This window comes from Cenococcum geophilum (genome assembly GCF_001692895.1).
Source record: "Cenococcum geophilum 1.58 unplaced genomic scaffold K441scaffold_25, whole genome shotgun sequence".
Taxonomy (NCBI): Eukaryota; Fungi; Ascomycota; class Dothideomycetes; order Gloniales; family Gloniaceae; genus Cenococcum; species Cenococcum geophilum.
Window position 1 is genome coordinate 817,521 of NW_027137583.1, and position 22,545 is coordinate 840,065.

The window sequence follows — 22,545 nt, forward strand, 5'->3', positions numbered from 1 at the left end:
TGAAACTGGTGTTCGCGCACGGGCCACCTACTGACAGGATAAGGGATGCAAAAGTGGACCCTATAAAAGGTCCTACAGGGGCAGCAGTAGGGGCAGCGGGGTAAACTAGGGCAGTAATTGCGCGGTAACTGCGGCGGCAACTGCGGCAGTAACTACGGCAGTGTAAGGGGACTTTGCAGGCAGGGGCTGTGAAGCGTGATTGTAGGAACAAGATGGATTGCGGAGGAGATGAATCCTTGAGGAGGTAAGGCCTCTGGGATCGAGGAGACTATATACTATGGGCACATGCCTCCAGCACGTGACCAACGACCATCCAAGGGGTGTCCGAGGGCATATCCCTTATAATAGGTAATTTTTAGAGCTTTAAGGGCTAATTTTTAGCTTCTTTATAGGGAAATAATATATTAAATACGTTAAATAAAGTCTTTGTTATTATATTGACAATTTCGCACTATTTATACAAGATCTAGCGCGTTAAAGCTAATAAAGTAGGTGGTACAGTAAGTTGAGTTGGAATCAATAGTTTGGTGTTGGCGCACGGACCGCAATCTACCGAGGACCTTGCCAGGGGAAGGGGTACGTTAAAAATGCTAGGCTTAACACCTCAATTCTCATCGGTGTGCTCCCACGGCCACTTCGGTTTGTGCAGCAAGAGAACTTTCGCTGTTTCTGGATGGAACAGCTCTAATATGACCGGGGAAAGTGAATTCTATTGACGGACCAGGTGCTGAAGACTGGATATTCATACTAGTTTTGTCAGTGATGGAGAAGAGTGATCATTGGATTGTTGCTTTAGGTTAGCGGAATATGCTCCGTAAAATTTTAGCCGCCCTTGCGTGCCCTCGTTAGTAGGCAGGTGCGGAGTTATGAGAGTGTCTTAAAGGCGTCGAGATCCTCCAAAGATCCATAACAAAAGATCCACAACCTCATCGACCGTATTGGAGCGACACGGCTTTCTCGTACTCGTACATCTTTGCTAACACGGTCATTTCCGAATGGGTCAAATTACGAGATGTATTTACATGCCCGTTCTCGTCTCAGGAGGCGTTCTGGAAGACTATTTTAACGGAGATGCCCTTGCCGGACCACACAAGCAGACGGATTGGTCATTGCAGGTAGTTATTCGAGGCGCTGGCGCTACTGGTACTTTTGGAGCAGTGCCCTTTACAAATTCAAACTCGTTTAGCCTCTATAACCAATGGATTTGACAAGTTAAAAACCCCACACGACAGAGCACGGCGTATGTCCCGCAACGCGAGTGCAGAGAAGAATATCTCTCAATGCTGCCGTGAGATTCCGCCGAGATGTCCTTCCGACTCATCCTTTGGCTGAATGGCCGTATGGCTGTGTGGCCGTGTGGCCTGTAGGAGACTTCAGAAAAACTCGTGCACCAACCCGCGGGCGATGAGAGACATATCCACATGAGGCAGGCTGGTAGGGAAAACTTGTACGCAATGGGGAAGCTTCGTTAGCAGTGGATGAAACACGGCGAGCTGTCATAGTCGCAAAGTGGAAGGTCGGTACAGAAGTAACTCCAAATGAGCAGTGGCAATAGCATGCGAGGGATACCGTGACCGGTTATCCAGATGGTGGCGGACCTCTCGGAAGTTTTGGTTAGTGAAATAAAAAGGCCTTGGCGGGGGCCGTCGTCGGAGAGGCTGACTTTTGGTGGGGCAGGGTGGGGGACGGGAGAGCGGGTTGCTAGTTGCTCTTTGTGGCTATGCGCCACCAGGGGCTGAACGCCAACCACCTCTGCACGTTTGACCGTCCCAACCCTTCATTGGCTGCTTTTTCGCTTGTCGCCAGAAGGCCTGCCTGATCTTCGGCATTCGAGATACTCCTCTGATGCCACGCAAATGAGGCGCCGTCAAGCTTCCTAAGACCTCCAGGTATGTGAAGCTTGGTCTCCTTGTCAGATGCAACCACTTAGCATGCATCAATCCATCACCAGAGAAATCTCTGTCCCTTTGGTGCCGGGGTTGCTGTTGTACGCGGTATGGTTTGCGCGCCTTGACCTTTATATGGCTTTGTCTATATATACTGTCCTCGACGGCCCTGTATACTCACCAAGTTGAACGATCTTCTTCCCTCTGCTAGCTAGTAGGCCGTACCATCCGCGGCTTCATTTTAACTTTTATTCTTTTGAGCGTCTCGTGCTCCTCTTTGCACTCTTCTAGGCCCTAGCTCAACGCAGTTGCTTTGCAGCTACACCAAGCTACACTAACCCCTCCAACTCCGAACCTGTTCCTTTTTTTGCCAATACCAAAAGGGCTTCAAGGCGCCTCATACACGCTCATCTACGGCCTCTGTAGCGTGTGCCACTTCTGTTAGTGGATGTAGTCCTTGCCCTGTCTTACCTCCCCGTGCCACCCTCGCCGATATCGATTGATCGGATCGTCCAACACGTCCCGGCCAATTGGCATCATCCGTTGTCAGCCACGTTCAACCCGACGCCGTGAATCCAAACCCCGGGGTGCATTCTGTCTTCCGGAATTGGCGGAATTGGCGGATTCAGCGTAAGGCTTTTTCTCGCGGGGTCCTCATCCCCGTCCAAGTATCCCCTCAAACCACTCACGGGCTGAAGAACTGCAACGTGTTTACCAAAATACGGTCAGCTGCTATCAGGTGAAAGGCTGATTTGCTTTAAGTACCGCTCGCTATCTGTGTTGGATTGCTTACCCACGCTGCTGCATCAGGGTTCGATGCTTGGTACACGCTAGGCGAGTAAGCTTCGATACATAAAGCTTCAGGCCCAACCAAGCTCAACCCCAGATCGTCCGCGCCAGATTTCTCTCGCCTTGACATCACAAAACCCTATTCCACCACCCGCTGCCATGTCGCTCCGGGATTACGGGGTCGCTGCGCCTCATGGCCCTAATATGGGCGGTGAACATGTGGCCACTCAGGATGTGCATGGCATGAACCCGAACGAGGCTAGTGTATTCAACACTATCCTCCATCCCGACGACACTTATGATGAGCATGGCGTATACTGGGCTGACATGCCCCTCGGCCAGCGCGTCAAGTTCGTCAACAAGGTCGACTCCGCTGAGGCGAAGAAGGAAACCACCACAATATTGCAAATGATAAAAGCCGATCCCCTCAGCCCGGTTGGTTATTACGCGAGGAATATGGTAATTCCTGGAGCTGGTCTTCTGCTCGAAGGGTTTGTTGGACCACTCGCATCCAAATTATCCAATTAGCTAAATATGGTAACAGCTATGTTTTGTTCTCGATCGGCAATGTTAGGCCTTTACTGCAAGCGGCTTTCCCCGCCTGCTGGAAGACGTTCACCATCTGCAATGAGACTTGGACCCAAGCTATCGATTATCTCGAGATTTGTGGAATTATTGTTGGTAAGACAAACCCCCCCGGGGGGAAAACCCCCCTACCAATAGCAAAATGGCCCTTTAACCATTCTCAGGACAAATACTAGTGGGAATCCTTGGAGACTGGATGGGACGTCGATGGGGTTTAATCCAGGACGCTGTGATCATGTTCCTTGGTCTCCTTATGCTTACTGCGGCTTGGGGTGTTGATCAGAATGGTTGGGTCATTTGCTACGTCTGGTCCCTCTTCTTCTACGGCGTTGGCGTCGGGGGAGAGTACCCCATGACGGCAACATCGGGTATGGAGAACGCAGTCGGCTCTGGGAAAATATCGACAAAGGAAGATCGTCTCCACCGTGGACGCAAAGTCACCAGCGCGTTCTTAATGCAAGGCTGGGGCCAATTCGCCAATCAAGTGCTCCTGATCCTTCTTCTACTCATATTCCACCATGGCAGCGGCAACCCGCCATATTCGAAGGTCAGTTACCCGTATGCTTTGGTTTTACACTTGTTCACTAACAGTTTCCCCAGGTCGCGGCCCAATGGACTTACCGCGTGAGCTTCGCTATTCCAGCCGTGGGCACATTGTGGCTTGTGTATTTCCGTTACTACAAGATGCGATCCGCAAGTAAGCAGCTACTTCTTGCCAAGCAGAAGCACAAGGTCACCGGCTACGACACTCAATCCCTTCGTCTTACATTCACATACTTTGGTCCTCGAATGCTTGCTACAGCGGGATCATGGTACGCCAACGATGTCTTCTTCTATGGCAACAAGCTCTTCCAGAACCAATTCATTGCCGTCCTTACTCCCAACGAGAAATCCGTTATGGTGGGTTGGTTGTACAACCTCATCAACGTCGGTGTGAGCTTGGTCGGCTACTATCTAGCATCGTTCCTCATTGATAATAAGCTTTGTAAGTCGTCACATGCAAAAAGGGTTTTTGCGAAATACTGACCTGAGGCAATAGACGGAAGAAAATGGATGATGATTGTTGGTTTCTTGTGCGACTTCATTCTTTTTATCGTTCCAGCATTCAAGTATAATTACTTCACCGAACCGGCGCACATTCACGGATTCCAGGCCATGTATTTCTTATCTTCATTCTTCAATCAATTCGGACCTAATTCAGTTACCTTCCTTGTTGCCGCAGAAGTGTACCCAACTCCAATCCGCGCCACCGCTCACGGATTTTCCGCGGCGATAGGAAAACTTGGTGCTCTGACGGCTGCCATTCTTTACAACTATATTACAACGCAACAAAAGTTCTACGTGGTTCCCTGGTTCGGTCTCGCAGGCGCTGTGTTGACGTTTCTATTTCTTCCCGATACAACGGGGCTGGATCTCAAGGAGCAGGAGCGCCGTTGGTCGTACATCCGTGCGGGCCGCGAAGAGGACTATCACGGGATTGCCATCCATCCAAAGCATCTGTCTTTCTGGGAGCGAATCCGCGGGGTGGGCAAACACTACGACCCGGATTTGGATTACAAACAGAAGATTGAAGAACTCCGAGGTGATTGGGAAGCACTCCAAGCCCGCAAAGCCAGCGAGAAGGCTGAAGGCTTTGATGACGATGACGACGACTTCTCACAGGAGGTGCATGGTTACTTCCATCGTACCAGGGGGAACACACCGAGTCGTACTCCCATGATGCAAGGGAAAGAGAAGGACTCACCGGAAAGCTTTCCAATTGACAGTGAGAAGGTGGTCTAGGGGTGATGAGTGAAGAGACTGAATCATAAGTATTTTGGGGGGATTAGGGTTTTCATCGGGAGGGGGGAGTGGGGCACAGTAATGGAACAGCGATTCGTTGGAAGAAAAGCGTTCTGTGGCGTTTCCTGTATAGCGAGGCCAGTCGGATACCCACACTTGTACTACTACATAGTTTCATACGAATACCAGACGTTCATTTTTCTTGCCTCTTTCGGGGTCATTGCATGTGCGTGGCGTAGAGAACGAACATTGAGTTCAACGAGTCCGCGCGTCAGGCTGACGTAAGAGAGATCGGCAGCAATAAAAGTTTTTGACATGGAGCCTGGGGCGGTCGGTCGCAGCAAGAGCAGATAGACAACGACAGGTATGGGCCAATAACAGTGGGCTAAGTTTGGCAAAGTATTTGGCGAAGCTGGCTTTTGATGGTGGCTCACAAACGGAGAGGTGCAGCGGAGTTGAGAAGACTGGCACGACTGGGCGACTGGCGAGAGGCGGCGAGGCGGCGAGAAGCGGCGCGTCGTTGGCATTCATGGGTGGCGGGCTTGGGCGGGCTTGTGCAGCCACAAAAACCTGAAACCAAGGAACCTGCATACCTACAAATTCACTCAGCTTAAATATCCCCTCCCCCTCGGTCCACTGTGTTCCCTTTCCTTTTTCCCGCTGCCTTTCCATTCGTTCACAACAACGCAAGTCTGGTATCACGTTCGTTATATTCTTGTCAATACCCTCCTCGACTCCGTCACAAACACCTGGATTCTACCGATATCAAGCCAATTCCGTTTCCGCGAACTGTCTTCTCGCTGCTACGCAAGCTTCCTAGGCACACCTCAATTCCTCTCTCCTAAAACAACTCTAACCAGCAACAATGCGTTCTTCTATCTCCCTCGCTGTCCTCGTGGCCGTTGCTGCACCAGCCCTCTCTACCACCACCTTACAACCCATCTCTCAGATCTCTGACGGCCAGATCCAGGCACCAGCTACAACTGTTGCTAGCTATACTTCGTCTGATGTGACGGTCGTACCGACTTCTGCTGTCGCTGCCAGCAGCTACTCAGTTTCCATCGTGAGCCCTCCAGTCGTCTCCAGTGTTGCTTCGGTCACCCCTATTGTGTCCGCACCCGTGGTTGTACCATCCTATCCTACCGGCAACACCTCCGTCCCAGTCACAGCCCCAACTTACACCAACACAACCTTGGCGTCTGTGTCGGTCGGCTCTTTGACTGCCACCGCCCCTGCTGGTACCACCGCGGGCGCTGCCAGTGGCACATCCGCTGCAGCCTCCGCTACCGGCACTGGCGCTGCAGACGCCGCTTTCGGCAGCCCTCTTGGTGCTCTCAGCTATCTCGCCGTCGCCGCCGCTGGTTTCTTCCTTGCATAGACGCTGTGCATTTTCTAACTCCCTCGCATGCATCTTCTTAAATACATCTGGCAGTGGGAGCAGTTCCTCGAAAGATAATTTCTGATGTCTGCGTTTTCAGGAGGATATGGCGATGGAATTTTCTTATTGGGAACTGGTTTCGCATACACACCCCCCGACACTTAATACTCATGTTAATCATGTACAAACTACTCTACTAGACGAACACGCCAATGAAAATGTGCAAATTCCAATCCAAAATGTCGTAAATTCCGTGCGTTGCTACTAATCCTTTGCTTAGGCCAAATAGTGAAGACCAAGGATGTCGTCGTCAGCTTTCACGTGGTGTGGAAATAAATTCATAGTATAACCATCATAATAGACTCGTCACAGCCATGCAAAATGGCCACCCATGCATAGAAGTCTAAGTTTAATGAGGCATCATTAAAACAAGTATGGAAGACGGATTGCCCAGGAGATTTGAGCATCTAGCATCAATAGTAAAACGGGCTGTTTCCAAGATTTAATGCTGGCGGATCCTCGATAGCGTGGTTCATATATCGATTCCCATTTATTTGAGTCGCAATCTGCTCCTTTTCCATCATTCAAGATAACTCAACCAAACATAATGACGTCCGAATGCCTCATGCACATGCCATCCGTTCTAAAATTATCACAGTGAGCTGCAATGCCGGACGGTGAGCTTGCACCTTCACGCAGTGTCCGGTGTCTAGGTTGACCCGACTTGTATTGATAGGCTAAGACGAGCGAACGACATTACGAGCGCTCACGCAATAGGAGAGGAGAGGGAGGCAGTCTCTCGTCCGCCGATCGAATCGAATCGGACGCGTACACATGTCTATACGAACACGACTCGACCTCGATCCGCATACCTCGACCTTCAATGCTGAGAATACCACCGTCGGCAACTTAAGATTCTTTATACACGGCTAATTGCAAGTGCTATTCACGACAAAGAGATGCCGTGTCTGGCGTTTAACACAACCGCTTCGGCGGCGTTGAGCTGCTTCTGAGGTACCACACTCGGTCATGCTTTTCATGTGCATTTGAAGGACTCTAGCTCTGGCTGCGTGACTGGCAAAACGGGTCGTGATTGAGTCGCGTGGTGTCTGCGACCAGCGTTCCCAATAAACCTAGAATTTTAAGATGAACAGTAGACGTCTCCCGGTGCACGAACGGTCCGAATATTACTGCTATCTATTCTACCGATGCCTTCCTGAAAATTCTATACTCAGAGAACCAAAGGCAATAATGGAGATCGGAAAGGTACCTTCGTTTAAATTACAAAGAGGTTATTGAGTAGAGTAGCCTAGCTGTTATCTATTTTGATGCCTCCCCAGCACGACTCTTGAGCTTCGTCCATCCGTTAACGCCCCTAGCCTTGGCCTGCTGCTGCGCGTCCTCTGAACCTATGGTTGGTGCGGCAGTCGTCGTTGCGCTTAATATGCTCCTGCCGTCATCTGTAATTTCTGTCTCTATGCGCTTTTGCCCAACCAGCACCGGTTCCTCTGCCATCCCATCATCCATTCCATGCCACTCCTTCTGATCGAGCATCTCCCACTCTTGGCCCTGCTGATCTGCAAGAAGAAGGGCTTTAAGATTGTCTATGATTTTGGTTGGAGTCAGCTTCCATGTGCGTAGGTAAGCAGTTTCTCCTGCAGCACCCAGAAAAGAGTGCGCGGTTCCATGCGAGAACTCTCCGAAAACAACAGCGGGTCGCGCTGTCGGTAATGCTTGGGTTGATTCTTTAGTCGGGGTACTTTTCCCTGCAGCTGCAGCATCCTTACTGAGGGGGCTATCCCACTTGGTCGATGCTCGGCTTTCCTGTTGGATAAGCAGTCTCCAGAGGTTCTTTCCAATTGGGCACACGTCTTCCCAGTGGTTAAACTCATCAGGCATGCCTTGGGTTCGACACAACCATGCCACATTATAAGCTAGAAGAGCCACGCCTTCGAGGAATAACGAATAAGCCGGAGGGTCTTGAGTGGCTAAATCAATAAGCGATCGATCAAGATACAACGTCCTCGGCCGTGGAAGAGGTCGTTGGTTTTCGAGGGTCCGTGAAGCATCCGGGCTGTTGCTGGACGACTGTGTCGGCGTTGACCCTGGAAATGGCACATCTCGGGATTGGTAAGAAGACGACGGCGAAAATATGGTGGGCAGAGGGTAGTCTTTATGTGGAAGTGTAATCTCGGCTGGGAGACGGACTGCTAGATAGTGAGAAATCCGAACCAAAAGCTGGGCTATGGTGGTCAAAGAAGTAGAGAGCTGTTCGAAAGGAGCATCTAAATGCAGCATCAGCAACAGAAATAAAGAGATGGCTCCAATATCAAGGGCATACTGTTTAAATCTCGCAGGTCATATATACGAATTTTCTGACCAGGGCCGATATTGTAAACGTCCTTGGTTCCACCGTCCCTTGTCTTCCTCCGTGTCTGCTTCAGTCCAGCTAGCTTAGCAGCTGCCCTGCACAGATACATACGTGCCTCTACAGTTTCTTGGTGTTTCCGATCCCATTTATATTCTATCTTCTTGATACCCTGCTTAACCTTGTCCAACTCATTTGAACGTCGAGCGTCCACGCTATGTGTGGCGGAGGCAAGGTCGGAACGACGTTGAGCCAGAGCAGCTTTCCTAGCCGCAATATCTTTCCTACTTTCTTCAAGCTGCTTCCGGAGTAGATCAGACTGCTCAGTAATGAGTGTTATGCGCTCCTCGGACTCGGCAGTTTCGGCTTTTATCCGCTGTAGCTCTATTGTCTTTGTACTTTCATGTCGGTCTATGAGGGTGCCTCCAGTAGATCCTCCGAGGGAGATGTGTTGCCCTACTGTATCATCCCCTTCAATAACAGCTTTGACGTGTTTATTCAACGCCTCTCGGTCGATCAACGTGACAGCCTGCTCGTAACGGAGAGGGTAGATGGCGTTGCGGGCGCATGTCGCGCAATGTAGGGGTAGTTTCGGGCCAAAGGCCTTCCCACATATATCGCAGTCCATAGCCTAAGTGATATCGTCCGCTCCCAGTGGTCCAAACAGTGGTGTAAGGTGTTGGCGGAAAAGAGGTAGTACCATGATGAGCGGCGTCGACCTTCAAAAGGGAACTAAGACTCCATCATAGTGAATCTATGCGTCCGAACGGATCCAAAACTGTTGCGAGTGAAGGCAAAATCACAAAGAAAGTAGCAACATGGCGAATGATACAGCAAAGCACCAAATAACTTTGAGTAGGTGTGCCACAAACGGCGGCCTAGCGTTGCGGTTACGAGTCAGGCTGGCACGCGGGACGTGTGACGCTGCTTGGACCTGCATGGACGACCACAAGGTTAACGTTGAAGGCATGGGCTCCGCTTCCATGCTAGCAACCTCAACATCAAATCATGCTGCCACAACATAGACGGAACTACCGCTGAATAATTTCAAAACATCACATTGATCACTAGAACTCACCCTAAAAGTACTAACCCTCGCCATACAGAAGCCCAATGAGCTTACCCTCTTCATCTCTATCCAGCCCACTCCCCCCATCATCCCCGCCCGAAACCCATGACGAGACTCTTGGCCAACCAGCAAGGCGCAAAAGGTCTCACGACGACATGAGCGATAATCCTGGCACCAAGTCTGGGCCTCGCCCATACTCGTCTGGCTCACTAAAAGATGATGGCTCGCAAACACCTACACCTGGCAGTCCCACCCAGGCATTGACCCCTCGGACATCTACAACCACGCAGCGCATCATCCCACCACGGGAGAACGGCGAGTCTAAGGACAGCCATGAAGGAACCGGGGGGGCAGAAGATTCTGAGCAGTTAGACCCTGCGGCTGAAATTGAACACTTCGATTGGGCGAAGCTTGAGGAACGCTATCACCGCGCCATCAGCGAGAGGAACAAAGAGGAGCAGGAGATATTACAGGAGTGGGAAAATCTCATGAATGTACTTTGTTCCCATTACTAATTCAGAGTCTCGTACGACTATTAACAAATTGCTTTCCTAGTTCTTCACAATATGGGCGCAAACAAGCCAAACCCATGAAGTTGAGCGGTCTTTCAAGCGGTATAGACCTCCCAATTTGACTCCAATCAAAGACGTGAGAACTAAAATGTTTGTCGTAGTTTACGGACTCGTACAGCACACGTCCGGAATTCAGAGAATAACCTCGAGGCGACGAGAGCGCACTGTATGTATCACGTCCATTCCTTATGCTGCGACCGTTACACTTGGCGCCGATAATAAATTTCTATCCACTGCTAACCCCGCCTCAGACACAAAAGTAGTCAGTGCCTTCGAAAGTGCGCTGGCCCTCCTCAACCAACACTGAAGACGATGATCAAACTCATCACCTAGGTGCTCTATCCCCGTTAAAACTACCTTCCTGCTCTTCCTTTCAAGTTTTACCCAGTGCTCGACCCGCCCAAGCTCAACCGGCTACTCTCGTACAAAGCATGCACCCAACACTCACTCATCATGCCTTTCAGTCAAAAGCCCCCTTCGAAATCAACAACTTCTTACCAAGTTTGTTCGGGCTCTACGCAGGCCAGCACGAGAGCTTTCACCGCCAACGAATTTCCATGTCATGAGATGCACAATCTTGTAGTTTCCAATATTAGAGTATCGTGGGTTGGCTTTATTAACAACCTACGTAGGCTGGGATTCCAAAATATTTCAAACAATACGCATCTTATTTAATAGTTGACGTTTGACAACGTAATAAATGTAAATGTGATATTCTTCGATATCTCTATTAGAAGTTGGAATCGTGAAATTAAACTGCTGAAGTAATTATCACAGCCACGATATCCATAAAAAGGAAACCGAGTTTCTTTAGTTGTTGTATTGATCTAATACCTTGCTATATATGATCTTCAATTCTCTATTCCTTGAATTAATTCTATCGTGCTAATTCAACCAGGCGAGCCAGCGAACGGCTCCAGCCAGTCCATTCAAGTCCAACAAGCAAAATGAAACCTATTTTATCTAACTTCTGCGGCACTCGGCACACCAAAAGTCTTAGGTGCACTAAATTGAGTGATGAGATGGTGAGAGAAATACTTAAATGCAAAAGCAGGCTTGTAGAACTCCATGAGAGGCCTCGCGCAAAACAAGGAGGCGCGTATGCTAAACAAATCCGAGTGGTAGAGTATGCGAGCGGGATACCTACAGACGCAGTGTTGAACCGAAATCGTCACGAGAGGCTGAAGGGTTAAAGCGCCTAGAGAAGCGGGTTGGAGCGGTACTCCGGCACAACGCCATTGACCTGCAACTTCTCAACCTGGTTCTCAACCTCTAGCTCGCTCTTGACAGTAGGTTCTTGCTCTGACAACCACTTCTCTGCTTCAAGCGCGGCGACGCAACCAGAGCCTGTTATGCCGTGTGCGTTAGTTTTTGACCAGACTTTATTAGACTGTTTTCGCAGACCGTAATCTAAATAGGGATGCGCGTTTACTCACCTGCACTAGTAACGGCTTGTCTATATCGTTTATCCTGCACATCTCCGGCCGCGAACACACCCTCGACGCTCGTCAGACCCCTGCCGGGTGTCGTGGTAAGGTAGCCATCCTCATCCATATCCAACTGGTCTTTGAAGAGCGCTGTGGCTGGGTCGTGGCCCACGGCATAGAATAATCCCTTGGCCTCAATCGTATCCTCTTCACCCGTGACGTTATTTTTTATGACAAGGTGAGTCATGAGCCCGTTCTTCTTCTCTTCACCCTTTATCTGCTGTGCATTGGTGTTATACTTGATGTCGATTTTCGGGTGCGTAGTTAAACGCCTTGCATTCGCCCTGCTCGCCCGCAGCCGATCTCTTCGCACCAAAACTGTCACTTTCTTCGCCTTCTTAGTCAAATATAGTGCTTCCTCAACTGCAGAATCACCACCACCAATCACCACCAGCGGTTGATCCCGGAACATTGGTAAAGAGCCGTCGCAAACTGCACATGCGGAAACACCGTTACCCCAATATTTGTCCTCTCCCGGCAGATCTAGCCGTCGCGCTTTTGCGCCTGTAGCAATGATGAGGGAATCTGCGGTATGTGTCTCTTCTTCAATCTCATCATCATCACCCATGGGGTGAAGCCAATACTTGAATGGACGGGATTTTAGGTCGACTTTAGCAACGGTTTGTGATATGATTTCGGTACCACAGGCTTCAGACTGGGCGCGCATTTGGTCCTAAAGATAATGCAAATATTTAGCAAGGAATTCAAGGGAAACTCTCAGATATTGAGTTTCACGAACTAACCATCAGTGTTTGACCTTGGATTTTGCTGAAGCCAGGAAAATTCTCAACTTCATCGGTGGTGGTTAATTGGCCGCCCGCTGCAATTCCTAACGCGAGAAACCCTTCATACATGACGGCTAAAGACACGTTAGCTATGGGTTCATCATTCCTAAGGTTTTACATAACGCGTACGTTTGAGATCGGCTCGGGCAGCATATATCGCTGCAGTGTGTCCGGCTGGACCTGAGCTATAGTTCACGTAGAATCAGCATGTGTTGTAACACGCACTCCGGACACAAGGAACGCGTATAGCCGAAGTATGGCGGAGGAGACGCGTCAAACTCACCCGATGACTGCAATAAATGTTAGCTTCCCGCCTTCTGGGACTGTGGTAGGGGCACAATGACTTACTGACTACTTTTGAATGCATCTTCCGCACACCTTTGGCGACTGTGGAAAGCGGATTCGCTAGAGAAGGAAGCCCCGCGGCGGCCGAGTTTCTCTGCTGAAATGAGGCGGCGGCAGCTATTGGGATTGCAAAAGAGCAAAAGAAGGAGGAACTTGCTCTACGGAGGGTTGAGGTAAACAGTTTGGCGGTTAAGTTGGTTGTGCGTCGGCTGAAGACAGTTGGTAATTATTTAATCAAAAACGAGGGGCGTTCGTTCGAGGTAGCACGGTTTTATAGGACCAATGACGGAATGCTCTCGAAGACGGACACAGCGTGACAATTCGCAAAAGGCTGACGGAGCTGCCGAATGGAATGACAAGGCTTGCAGTATCTAGGGAGATGTTGTGGATTTGCACAGTATTGTAGGGGTGTTAAGGGTGATTTCAAAAGCAGAGAGCTGGACAGGTGCTGGTTGACTTTTTTGCGCCATCGGCTGGTTTCCCGATTCGCACCGATGACAGATTTGCGAGCAAGCCCGCTCCGTCGTGCTTACGAGCGCTGCCCGACCTAGACCTGCTGCACAGACGATTTCATACTCCTGCACTCACTCACCAACCCCGTGAGGCTAGCTTGCTGAGCACTGTACTCCGGCCGCCTGCCGTGCCTCGGGAGTCGGGTATGGATAGCACCAGAAAAAAATCGAAGCCGCGGCCCAATCGACGAGCCTTCTGCTCGCCAAACCGTTTTTGTTTATCTAACGCCACCACCGTGTCCCGAAACAAGTCCGCCATCAAATCTTATTATTCATCAGCACCAGCTCGTTTTCTCAAATTCCCTACTCCGTAAAGAAGATCTCGCATCACCTCCTCACCTCTTCCAGCACTCGCATCTCCCACTATGACACGGCCCGGCTCTCCTGCCCCGCCACCTGCAGCCCTACCCATCGGTGCTTCGTAGCTAAACCACTCTAGGTCTTTGTCGATGCCAGAGTATGGTTCCCAAGTTTCGCTAGAATTGATTTTGAACATTTGTAAGCGCGGTGACCGACCCTAATTCGACGATCAGTTGTTGCAAAGTGAAACCATCACAGCTTTCTACATACACCTTGACGCAATGACGATGTCGAACCTGGCTCATGAACATTGTCAATTGAAACTACAGCAATGCTTCCATCCAAAGGTAAATCCAGTATAACAAAATCCAGAGGGTTTCCCGCCAATGGTAAAACATGGCACAAATCCGGAATGGTCTGTTCTATCATAATCATGAAGTGGAACAGGGCCGGCACACCCTCACACGCTACCAAAACACTCTCCTGTAGCAGTGGGTTGATGTTAGTTGCTGAGGAATGTTCACACCCTTGGTGGTCTAGAAGAGGACCCACCCTTGATTCTTCATTTGGAATGGCCCACAGGCCAGAAATAGCGATATTGGGTTCCCCTCGGCCCTCAAGCGCCACTGTGTCCTGCGGGTGTTCCTTGAAAAAGTCTAGTATACGGTCTTTGACATTAATCTTCTTCAACAACCGACAGTTCAGCCAATCCCAGACAAATAAGTGACTATCACCACCCCCAGACATAAGAAGGTCAGGCTTTATAAGACAGAGCTTGCTGACAAACTCTTGATGACCTTGGCAAAATCCTTCGATGATGTGAGATTGTGGTGGACCTCGCGAGATGCGAATGTGTTCGTCTCGATCTGCAGTCAATATGTAATTCCGAGGCTGTCTGCCCGCTTCCCGCGGACCGACCGTGGCATATGCGATATCTGTGAGCATTGACACGTGCCCTAGGAGAAGTTCATGCTTAAACTTCAGAGGTTCTTTGGTCTTCGACTGCTGGGTTGCCTGCTTGAGCTGCGCCTCGAGAGCTTTTCTATTTCTTCCGGAATGAACCGTAAGGGGCGTAGCTGCAGGGATGAACGTCTTCGGAGTAGTCTCTGCTTCCTCTGTAACGGGTTGAGGGACAGCTTCAGCTTCTTCAGGAGATGGCAGAAGAGGCAGCGCATAGACATCCCCAAATTTGTCTGCACAAAGGATAGCAGAATTATCTGTGGTCAAGGTGATCGCACAGGGGCGCTTTGGCATGGACCTTGGAACCAGTCAAGGATGAACGTAAATTGAAAAATGAAGATCACGTTTCTAACCTCTGAGTCAATGCCTGCAAATGCCCATCAACAGTGATATGAGAGACGCGCACGCATTTGTCTTCTGCAGTCACAGTAACCAAATGCCGACTATCGCCTGAAACAAGCATTTGAGTAACATTCGGGCGCTCTACAGTCAGATTTGCTAGCTTTAGTTTCTTCCCAGGCGGTTCCTTTAGATCGTCTTCCTAAGCACACTCAGTCCGCGTCCGATTTACGACTTAACTACCCTAATCAGGTCAAAAGCATTTCAAGAAATCAAAACACTCCCTCCGAACTTACTTCAGACTCTTCTCGCATCGACCAAATGGCAGTTGTGCCGGTCGATACATATGAGACGATGTTTGGACCACATGCGCCCAGTATCATCCACTTTTCTTGATTTTTTGGATCCGGTTTGCATACTTGAATGCATTGATAGGGATGTGCCATGTCGACGCTTGAAAAATTATGTACGAAAGGGCGAAGAAGAGGTCGTGGAATGCATCAAATGCATCCATCAAATTTCCTCAAAAGAGCACTAGCGCCTCGCTACGCACAGGCTCACACAACTTCGAAGAAATTTAGATTTGCTCAACCTCCAACACCAGCTTTACACTTCATCTTGACTCCCTTTCCGCCTTAAGTCCTTAAATATCCTATATTCTCGTCTATCGAAGATATGGGGGGCAAAAATAATACTAAGGCCGCTTACTTCGACAAGCTCAAGGCCCTCCTTGAGGGTAAGGTACCAGACAGACATCCTTTGAAACAAATTTCTAATGGCATCGTAGAGTTCAGGAGTATCTTCATCGTCACCGTCGACAATGTGTCTTCACAACAGATGCACGAGATTCGACAGGCCCTCCGGGGCGAGGGTGTAGTTTTGGTGAGCCCAGCATTTTTCCTTATCGTGTGAGATTGCGTTCATGGAGCTAACAATGAATTAGATGGGCAAGAACACCATGGTTCGCCGCGCCATCAAAGGCTTCATCTCCGACTTCCCTGAGTACGAGCGTCTTCTTCCCCACGTCAAAGGCAATGTCGGCTTCGTCTTCGTACGTATAATGTGTCTCTTAGTAGTTTCGCGGTTCTAATCGCGTATCTCAGACCAATGGTGACCTCAAGGAGACCCGCGACAAAATTCTGAGCAATAGAGTTGCTGCTCCAGCCAGAGCCGGTGCTGTCGCCCCCGACGATGTGTACGTTCCTTCTGGAAACACTGGCATGGAACCCGGCAAGACGTCTTTCTTCCAGGCTCTTGGTGTCCCTACCAAGATTGCTCGTGGTACGATTGAAATTACTACTGACCTGAAACTCGTCGAGGCTGGAAGTAAAGTTGGTGCTTCCGAAGCTACGCTGCTCAACATGTTGAACATTAGGTATGGATTGATGTGGACAAATTAGAGGTACATTCGTAAGAGCTGACTATTTTGTAGTCCCTTCACCTATGGCATGGGTGTTTCTCAAATTTACGATAACGGCCAGACTTTCCATGCGGATGTTTTGGACATTGAGGAATCGCAGCTCCTCAAGGCATTCTCATCTTGCGTCGCCACAATCGCCACAGTCTCCCTTGCCATTAACTACCCGACTCTTCCATCAGTTATGCATTCGATCGTCAACTCATACAAGAAGGTCCTTGCTGTTGCCGTTGAGACTGATTACGACTGGGAAGAAATCGCGGAGCTTAAGGACCGCATCCAGAACCCCGATAAATATGCTTCCGCTGGGCCTGCTCCTGCTGCAGCAACTGGCGGTGATGAGCCCAAAGCCAGCGAGCCAACCAAGGCTGAGTCTGAGAAGGAAGAATCCGAAGATGAGGATATGGGCTTCGGTCTGTTCGACTAGAGTACTGGACCCAATTTTCTTACGGCGTTATTACCTAGGTATTTTAACGGTTGCATGATCTGATGGTAAAGATCATGTACACGGCAGTGCCCGCAGGCATAGCCTGGTCGGCAGAGAATATAGAGCCTTGGAAACTCTATGAAGTATGCATGCTTGTCTAGTAGTGATGCTTATCTTTCATGAATTAATGATTGGCAAACGTCTATTCCAAAACACCGAGGTATGTTCAGACTCCTCTTTCGTAGCAACCCGCGGATGATTATACATTTTTAACACTGAGAATCTCAATGAGGATCAAAACGCAACAACACTCTAATTTTTTCATGACGCAACTATCTGCATAATTTCTTGTAATTTCGGTCTTCGATTCTTACAGAAGCTAACGATGCTTCTTAGGTATCCAAATATCTGCAAAATCCCTTCAGACAAACTTTACCCAATACCCAAACCATGTTCTTGGCCTAGATTCGCCCATCAACCAGCGTTACTATGGGCATTCGCATTCTCCCGGACCTGTTAAACCAAAATTTCCCCTCATGCTTGCATTAAGATTCATCGTCCATTGTCCCTACTCTACCCAAATCCAATCTCACCCAAAAAATTGACCACCACTTCTGTCCCCCAAGACTCTTGCATACACGTTCACTCTGCAGATTGCCCTCATACACATCCGCATGCGCCCAATCATCCCCATGGTCAGCACATACATTGCCCGGCACGTGTTCGCGGAACAGCCTCGCAGCAACCGCCTTCGCAAGCCCACGGTTACGGAATGCTGGCTCGACATGCAAGGATGTCAAGCTTCCATCAGAACCGAGAAAGGCCCATGCGATAGGAGCGTCAGTGTCCTCTTCGAATACACCAACGCTTTTGAGAGATGAGAGTGCCCGATCGCTCCGCGGAATAGCCGTTCGCGCTTGCACGATTTTCAAATCTTGAGCCCGCATTTCTCCCCAACGCAGTCCTTCGGGCAGACTTACAGGAGCATTCAGGTCTGAAAGTCGGAAAAGGAATTTCTGACATGGTGCTTCAAGGCCGGGGAACTCGGTGCGGACGAGTTTGAGTGCAGTCAGGATGGAAGTTAGAGAGGAGTGTAGCGTACCGAGTGTTAGCACTGTAGGTATTAAAAGATGCGCAAGGTAAGAGGCTGAGTTGATAGATTGATGTCGGACGTCGAGCTCTCCCAACGCTGTCGCATTGGCTGTAGCCATTTTGAGATATTTCTCGTTGTCTGGACGGAGGGGGACGTCGGGAAGGGCAGATATATATTTGAGAAGAGAGATGAAGGCAGAGGTGCAGGTTGGACAGGAGAGTGTTGCGTTAGAGCTAGAATGTGGGGTAGATATCTTTGTTCGAATTGGAATAGTCTTTAGAGTAGATGAAGCCTCTTCAACCTGTGAAGGGTTTGCCCCCGGCTCCTTTGTGATTAAGGCTGCGACAGACGCAGGCCAGCGATCCTGGGGTTGGTGGTCTGGCATCTCTCCGCGCACAAACGCCCACATTTCAGTCTGTGGCCGCAGGGAGCGGTCGATGAAAGCAGCGGCGAAGCAATTTGGAATGTTGCCTGCATCTTGAGAACCGCTATGGATATCAGTATCTTCTCCCGGCAGGAAGGTAGCTAAAACATGTGCATCTGGACCGCGATCAAGGAATTGGACGCGGCGGTATAGAGGAAGGCTGTATGGGAGGCAAGATTGCAATGCGAAGAGAAGACTTGGAGAAGAAGCGGAGTGTTCGTATACTCTCAACGGTGGTGACATGACTTGGACGACAAGAGATATCTCATACGGAAATTATATTCACTGGCGGGTGTCGGGGCCTTATTATATATTTATTGCCCACAGGCCCGACCAATGTCAGGAATTTTCTAGAGGATAGGCCTAAAAACACTATTCCGCTGCGGTAACGAGCTGCCTATTCAGGATGTGGAACGCTACACTGCGCAACCCAGAGACGGTTTGTCCACCTATGATGTTTTCCAGCTTTCATAGACTTTCATATATACACCGACGCTGATTCTATGGTCAAAGACTTTAATTATTTCGATAACCTAAACCGTTCTTTCCCATACGTCGTCCTCGAGTATGCACTCTCGAAAACGTCTCCTCCTAGTGGGCATAACGCGGTATGGCCATATATGCAAGGTTCAGTAGCAGAGGCTGTCTTGTCAGAATTAGCGCTAGGGGTGCTGACTAAGCTCTGGACACATTGCAAGACCGAGCTCTGCATGCAATCTATATAGACATCAACCGCATCTACTGCATCACGAATTAATCAATATTCATCGTCTGTGTTATCTCTATCATTAATTAGACCCTTAAGACACCTCCGCTGTGACCCTATGACCTTGTAATTCCAACAGGTTATGAGCCTGGGTAGCAACACCTCTCCTGACTCGAAAATCGACCCCTAAAATAACCTTCTCTACCTTAACCTCAACGACACCTACGTACGATTACAAGGCCGGTAAAATCGTCATTTTCAATGGAGACAACTTTGTAGACTGGGAGCGCACCTGCAAGGCAGCCCTAATTATGTCAGAGGGCTGGGATTTTGTTACTGGTGCAGAGGACCTAAATCGAGTTAATTTAACTGACGGAAGAAGAAGACAAGGGGAAGCAAATAAGATCATCTATAATTTGATAGGAGACGACCGTCAGGAAGAGATGCGTGTGATAATAAAGGCGTACGATATTCAAGAAATATGGGAAGGAATAAAGAAATTCAATAAGGCCAAAGACGAGGTCTATATATCTAGACTTCGCAAAGAGTTCTATAGCACTATATTCGACCCTATGAAGATACAAATTGTTAAGTTCCTCTACATACTTAATCGATTTAAGATTAATCTAGCCTCAACGCCTTAAGCACTTACCAACAACGATATCAAAGAGCAGCTTCTCCTAGCCCTCCTAAGCGATGTTATGTGGCAGAATGCGAAGACCTGGTGCCTACGAGACAAACGAGACCTTAAGAGCTGTATTACCCTTCTTTAGGAGTATAAGACTGCTCGCCCTATATAGGTATAAAATGCAGCACTTGTATAAGAGAGGAAAGACGAACCTAGGGGGAGAAGGGGAAACTGAGATCAAACAAGGGGCAGAGGTCGTGCTGGTAGATTTAATTATTCCTTATTACGTTATCGTCACAGCTCATCGTCTTAAGTAAGTAAGAGCTACAGCTATAGTAAGGAGCTAAGGCCACTAGAGAAAGACAAGTGCAGAGTATGCTATTAGGAAGGCCACTACCAGGAAGACTGTCCCCTGCTCAGACAATTCCGATTTAATAACGCCAAGAAGAAAGATTAAGGTCCTGTTAAGGTAGAAGAAGTAGGGAATATAGCAATAGCTGAGGAAGAATTTGATAGTAATTTAATCTACCCCTGACCCTAAACGTGCTATGCTTATAATGAGTATAGGTTCCCTTATAGAGCACGTCAGGTGCATACTATAAGGTAAGCTACGAGATATAGTGACCAAGTGGGCCGCTTAGATTGAGTGGGAAGCCCAGGTTAAGATTAAGCGGGACGCTTAGATTAAGATCAAGTGGGATACTTAAATCAAACTACGAGCCAACCTACACCTCCCCCTACTACCTTAAACGTGCCGATAGAGACTCTAGTTACGAGAACTGCGAGTAGGCAAGATAGTGATTAAGTGGGCCGCTTAAATTAAGTGGGAAGCCTAGGTTAAGACCAGGTGCTAATAGAGACTCTAGTAGCGGGAACTACGAGTAGGCTAGATGGTGACTAAGTGGGCCGCTCAAATTAAGTAGGAAGCCTAGGTCTAGATTAAGTGGGACGCTTAAATCTACAAGGTAATGCTAAGGGTGGGATGCCCGTACTAAAGAGAATGCACACCTATACTATTATAAGGGGGAGAGTACTAGAACATCGGGAAAATATTCGCAGGATGAGATTCAAGTAGACTTTGGTTTTCGCGTTTCGCGTAATTGACATGCAATTTGACCAACTCNACACGNANTTNACNAACTTGACACGCAATTGACCAATTTNACANATCNAAANGTNAAATAACACGCAGTTGACCTATTTAACAACTTTAAAAGCTAACTATATATTCCTTGACACGCAGTTGACCTACTTAATAGCTAACTATATATTCCTTAACACGCAGTTAACCTATTTAACAACTTTAAAAGCTAACTGTATATTCCTTGACATGCAATTAAGGTAAAGTTATATACTAATTACGCAAATAAATTTTTACACAGTTTTATTACTTAGAGGCTCTGCATAAGGCTCTACACGAAGCTCTACACGAAGCTCTACACGAAGCTCTACACGAAGCTCTACACGAGCTCTACACGAAGCTCTACACGAAGCTCCTACACGAAGCTCTACACGAAGCTCTACGTACAGAGGCTCTGCACGAAGCTCTGCACGAAGCTCTGCACGAAGCTCTGCACGAAGCTCTGCACGAAGCTCTGCACGAAGCTCCTGCACGAAGCTCTGCACGAAGCTCTTGCACGAAGCTCTGCACGAAGCTCTGCACGAAGCTCTGCACGAAGCTCTGGCACGAAGCTCTGCACGAAGCCTCTGCACGAAAGCTCTGCACGAAGCTTCTACGTAGAGGCTCTGCACGAGGCTCTGCGCGAGGCTCTGCGCGAGGCTCTGCGTACGGAGGCTCTGCACGAAGCTCTGCACGAAGCTCTGCACGAAGCCTCTGCACGAAGCTCTGCACGAAAGCTCTGCACGAGCTCTGCACGAAGCTCTGCACGAAGCTCTGGCACGAAGCTCTACGTAGAGGCTCTGCACGAGGCTCTGCGCGAGGGGCCCTGCGCGAGGGCTCTGGCGTACGGAGGCTCTGCAGCGACAAGCCTCTGCAACGAAGCTACTAAGCGTAGCAGAGGCTCTGCACGAGGACTCTGCTGCGGAGGCTCTGCGCGTACGAGGCTCTGCACGAAGCTCTGCACGAAGCTCTGGCACAAAGCTCGCCTGCACGAGGCTCTGCGCTCGAAGCCTCTGCCGGTACGGAGGCTCTACACCGAAGCCTCTGCGCACGAGGCTCGGCGCGGAAGGCTGTCTACACGAAGCTCTACTACGAAGCTCTACGGTAGCAGAGGCTCTGCAGCAAGGCTCTGCCGCGAAGCTCTCTGGCGTACGGAGGCTCTAACACGAAGCTCTGCATCGGGGTCCTCGCCGGACTATATTCCTCGATAGGCGGTCTACACCGTGTCTCTGGCTATGTAGCCGCCTTTATTTTTACCCTTCGCCTAAGCCTTTCCTTAACCTTCGCCTACTAGGGAGGCAACTAGAACGGCAGCCAGCAGAGGACCGTTGCTAGAACTAGATGACTATCGCTAGAACCAGACGACCGTTACCAGAAACCAGACCCCCGACGCGTTACGCAGAAGCCAGACGACGCGTCGCCAGACGCAGACGACGCGTTACCTAGAACCAGACGACGTTACCCAGAAGCCAGACGACCGTCGCCAGAGACCAGACGACCGTCGCCAGAACCAGACGAACCAGGTCGTTAGAGCGCAGACGACAATCCGCCAGAGCGCAGACAGTCTGTCCGC

General features: G+C 49.4%; 11 protein-coding genes across 11 annotated transcripts; 5 read left to right on the forward strand and 6 right to left on the reverse strand.

Annotated features, from left to right (window-relative positions):
• Positions 1–2,834: 2,834 nt before the first annotated feature.
• Positions 2,835–5,042, forward strand: K441DRAFT_687625 (phosphate transporter A-1; the record flags this gene model as incomplete). The annotated part of the gene is made up of 5 exons (XM_067652109.1): positions 2,835–3,166; positions 3,220–3,356; positions 3,425–3,807; positions 3,861–4,245; positions 4,300–5,042. The coding sequence occupies 5 exons, from the start codon at positions 2,835–2,837 to the stop codon at positions 5,040–5,042; spliced, it is 1,980 nt and encodes a 659-aa protein (XP_067503218.1).
• A 118-nt stretch (positions 5,043–5,160) lies between these two features.
• K441DRAFT_134719 (uncharacterized protein) lies at positions 5,161–5,810 on the reverse strand. Its single transcript, XM_067640092.1, has one exon. It carries the CDS (start codon positions 5,712–5,714, stop codon positions 5,298–5,300), a length of 417 nt encoding a protein of 138 aa, XP_067503219.1. The 5' UTR covers positions 5,715–5,810; the 3' UTR covers positions 5,161–5,297.
• K441DRAFT_696975 (uncharacterized protein) lies at positions 5,683–6,874 on the forward strand. Its single transcript, XM_067652941.1, has 2 exons — positions 5,683–6,642; positions 6,703–6,874. Exon 1 carries the CDS (start codon positions 5,908–5,910, stop codon positions 6,418–6,420), a length of 513 nt encoding a protein of 170 aa, XP_067503220.1. The 5' UTR covers positions 5,683–5,907; the 3' UTR covers positions 6,421–6,642; positions 6,703–6,874.
• Positions 6,875–7,348: 474 nt separating this feature from the next.
• Positions 7,349–9,689, reverse strand: K441DRAFT_612503 (uncharacterized protein). The gene is made up of 2 exons (XM_067645616.1): positions 8,762–9,689; positions 7,349–8,705 (listed from the first exon to the last, which is right to left on the reverse strand). The coding sequence occupies exons 1-2, from the start codon at positions 9,414–9,416 to the stop codon at positions 7,741–7,743; spliced, it is 1,620 nt and encodes a 539-aa protein (XP_067503221.1). The 5' UTR covers positions 9,417–9,689; the 3' UTR covers positions 7,349–7,740.
• A 99-nt stretch (positions 9,690–9,788) lies between these two features.
• Positions 9,789–11,150, forward strand: K441DRAFT_661081 (uncharacterized protein). Its single transcript, XM_067648822.1, has 4 exons — positions 9,789–10,351; positions 10,413–10,471; positions 10,531–10,595; positions 10,681–11,150. Exons 1-4 carry the CDS (start codon positions 9,902–9,904, stop codon positions 10,734–10,736), a joined length of 630 nt encoding a protein of 209 aa, XP_067503222.1. The 5' UTR covers positions 9,789–9,901; the 3' UTR covers positions 10,737–11,150.
• Positions 11,151–11,329: 179 nt separating this feature from the next.
• Positions 11,330–13,468, reverse strand: K441DRAFT_661082 (thioredoxin reductase). Its single transcript, XM_067648823.1, has 6 exons — positions 13,050–13,468; positions 12,985–12,991; positions 12,831–12,886; positions 12,660–12,775; positions 11,866–12,589; positions 11,330–11,776 (listed from the first exon to the last, which is right to left on the reverse strand). Exons 1-6 carry the CDS (start codon positions 13,066–13,068, stop codon positions 11,628–11,630), a joined length of 1,071 nt encoding a protein of 356 aa, XP_067503223.1. The 5' UTR covers positions 13,069–13,468; the 3' UTR covers positions 11,330–11,627.
• A 358-nt stretch (positions 13,469–13,826) lies between these two features.
• Positions 13,827–15,603, reverse strand: K441DRAFT_564211 (guanine-N(7)--methyltransferase subunit TRM82; the record flags this gene model as incomplete). The annotated part of the gene is made up of 6 exons (XM_067643641.1): positions 13,827–13,921; positions 13,967–14,075; positions 14,129–14,338; positions 14,411–15,116; positions 15,172–15,359; positions 15,439–15,603. The coding sequence occupies 6 exons, from the start codon at positions 15,601–15,603 to the stop codon at positions 13,827–13,829; spliced, it is 1,473 nt and encodes a 490-aa protein (XP_067503224.1).
• Positions 15,604–15,832: 229 nt separating this feature from the next.
• K441DRAFT_706024 (60S ribosomal protein uL10) lies at positions 15,833–17,197 on the forward strand (the record flags this gene model as incomplete). The annotated part of the gene is made up of 5 exons (XM_067653631.1): positions 15,833–15,893; positions 15,945–16,039; positions 16,101–16,208; positions 16,261–16,532; positions 16,590–17,197. 5 exons carry the CDS (start codon positions 15,833–15,835, stop codon positions 16,999–17,001), a joined length of 948 nt encoding a protein of 315 aa, XP_067503225.1. The 3' UTR covers positions 17,002–17,197.
• A 48-nt stretch (positions 17,198–17,245) lies between these two features.
• Positions 17,246–18,783, reverse strand: K441DRAFT_661084 (uncharacterized protein). Its single transcript, XM_067648824.1, has one exon. It carries the CDS (start codon positions 18,759–18,761, stop codon positions 17,547–17,549), a length of 1,215 nt encoding a protein of 404 aa, XP_067503226.1. The 5' UTR covers positions 18,762–18,783; the 3' UTR covers positions 17,246–17,546.
• Positions 18,784–19,382: 599 nt separating this feature from the next.
• K441DRAFT_661088 (uncharacterized protein) lies at positions 19,383–19,687 on the forward strand (the record flags this gene model as incomplete). Its single annotated transcript, XM_067648825.1, has 1 exon — positions 19,383–19,687. A coding segment is annotated over one exon (305 nt), but the record flags the coding sequence as incomplete, so codon positions are not given.
• A 181-nt stretch (positions 19,688–19,868) lies between these two features.
• On the reverse strand, positions 19,869–20,338 carry K441DRAFT_661094 (uncharacterized protein; the record flags this gene model as incomplete). The annotated part of the gene is made up of 1 exon (XM_067648826.1): positions 19,869–20,338. A coding segment is annotated over one exon (153 nt), but the record flags the coding sequence as incomplete, so codon positions are not given.
• Positions 20,339–22,545: the final 2,207 nt, after the last annotated feature.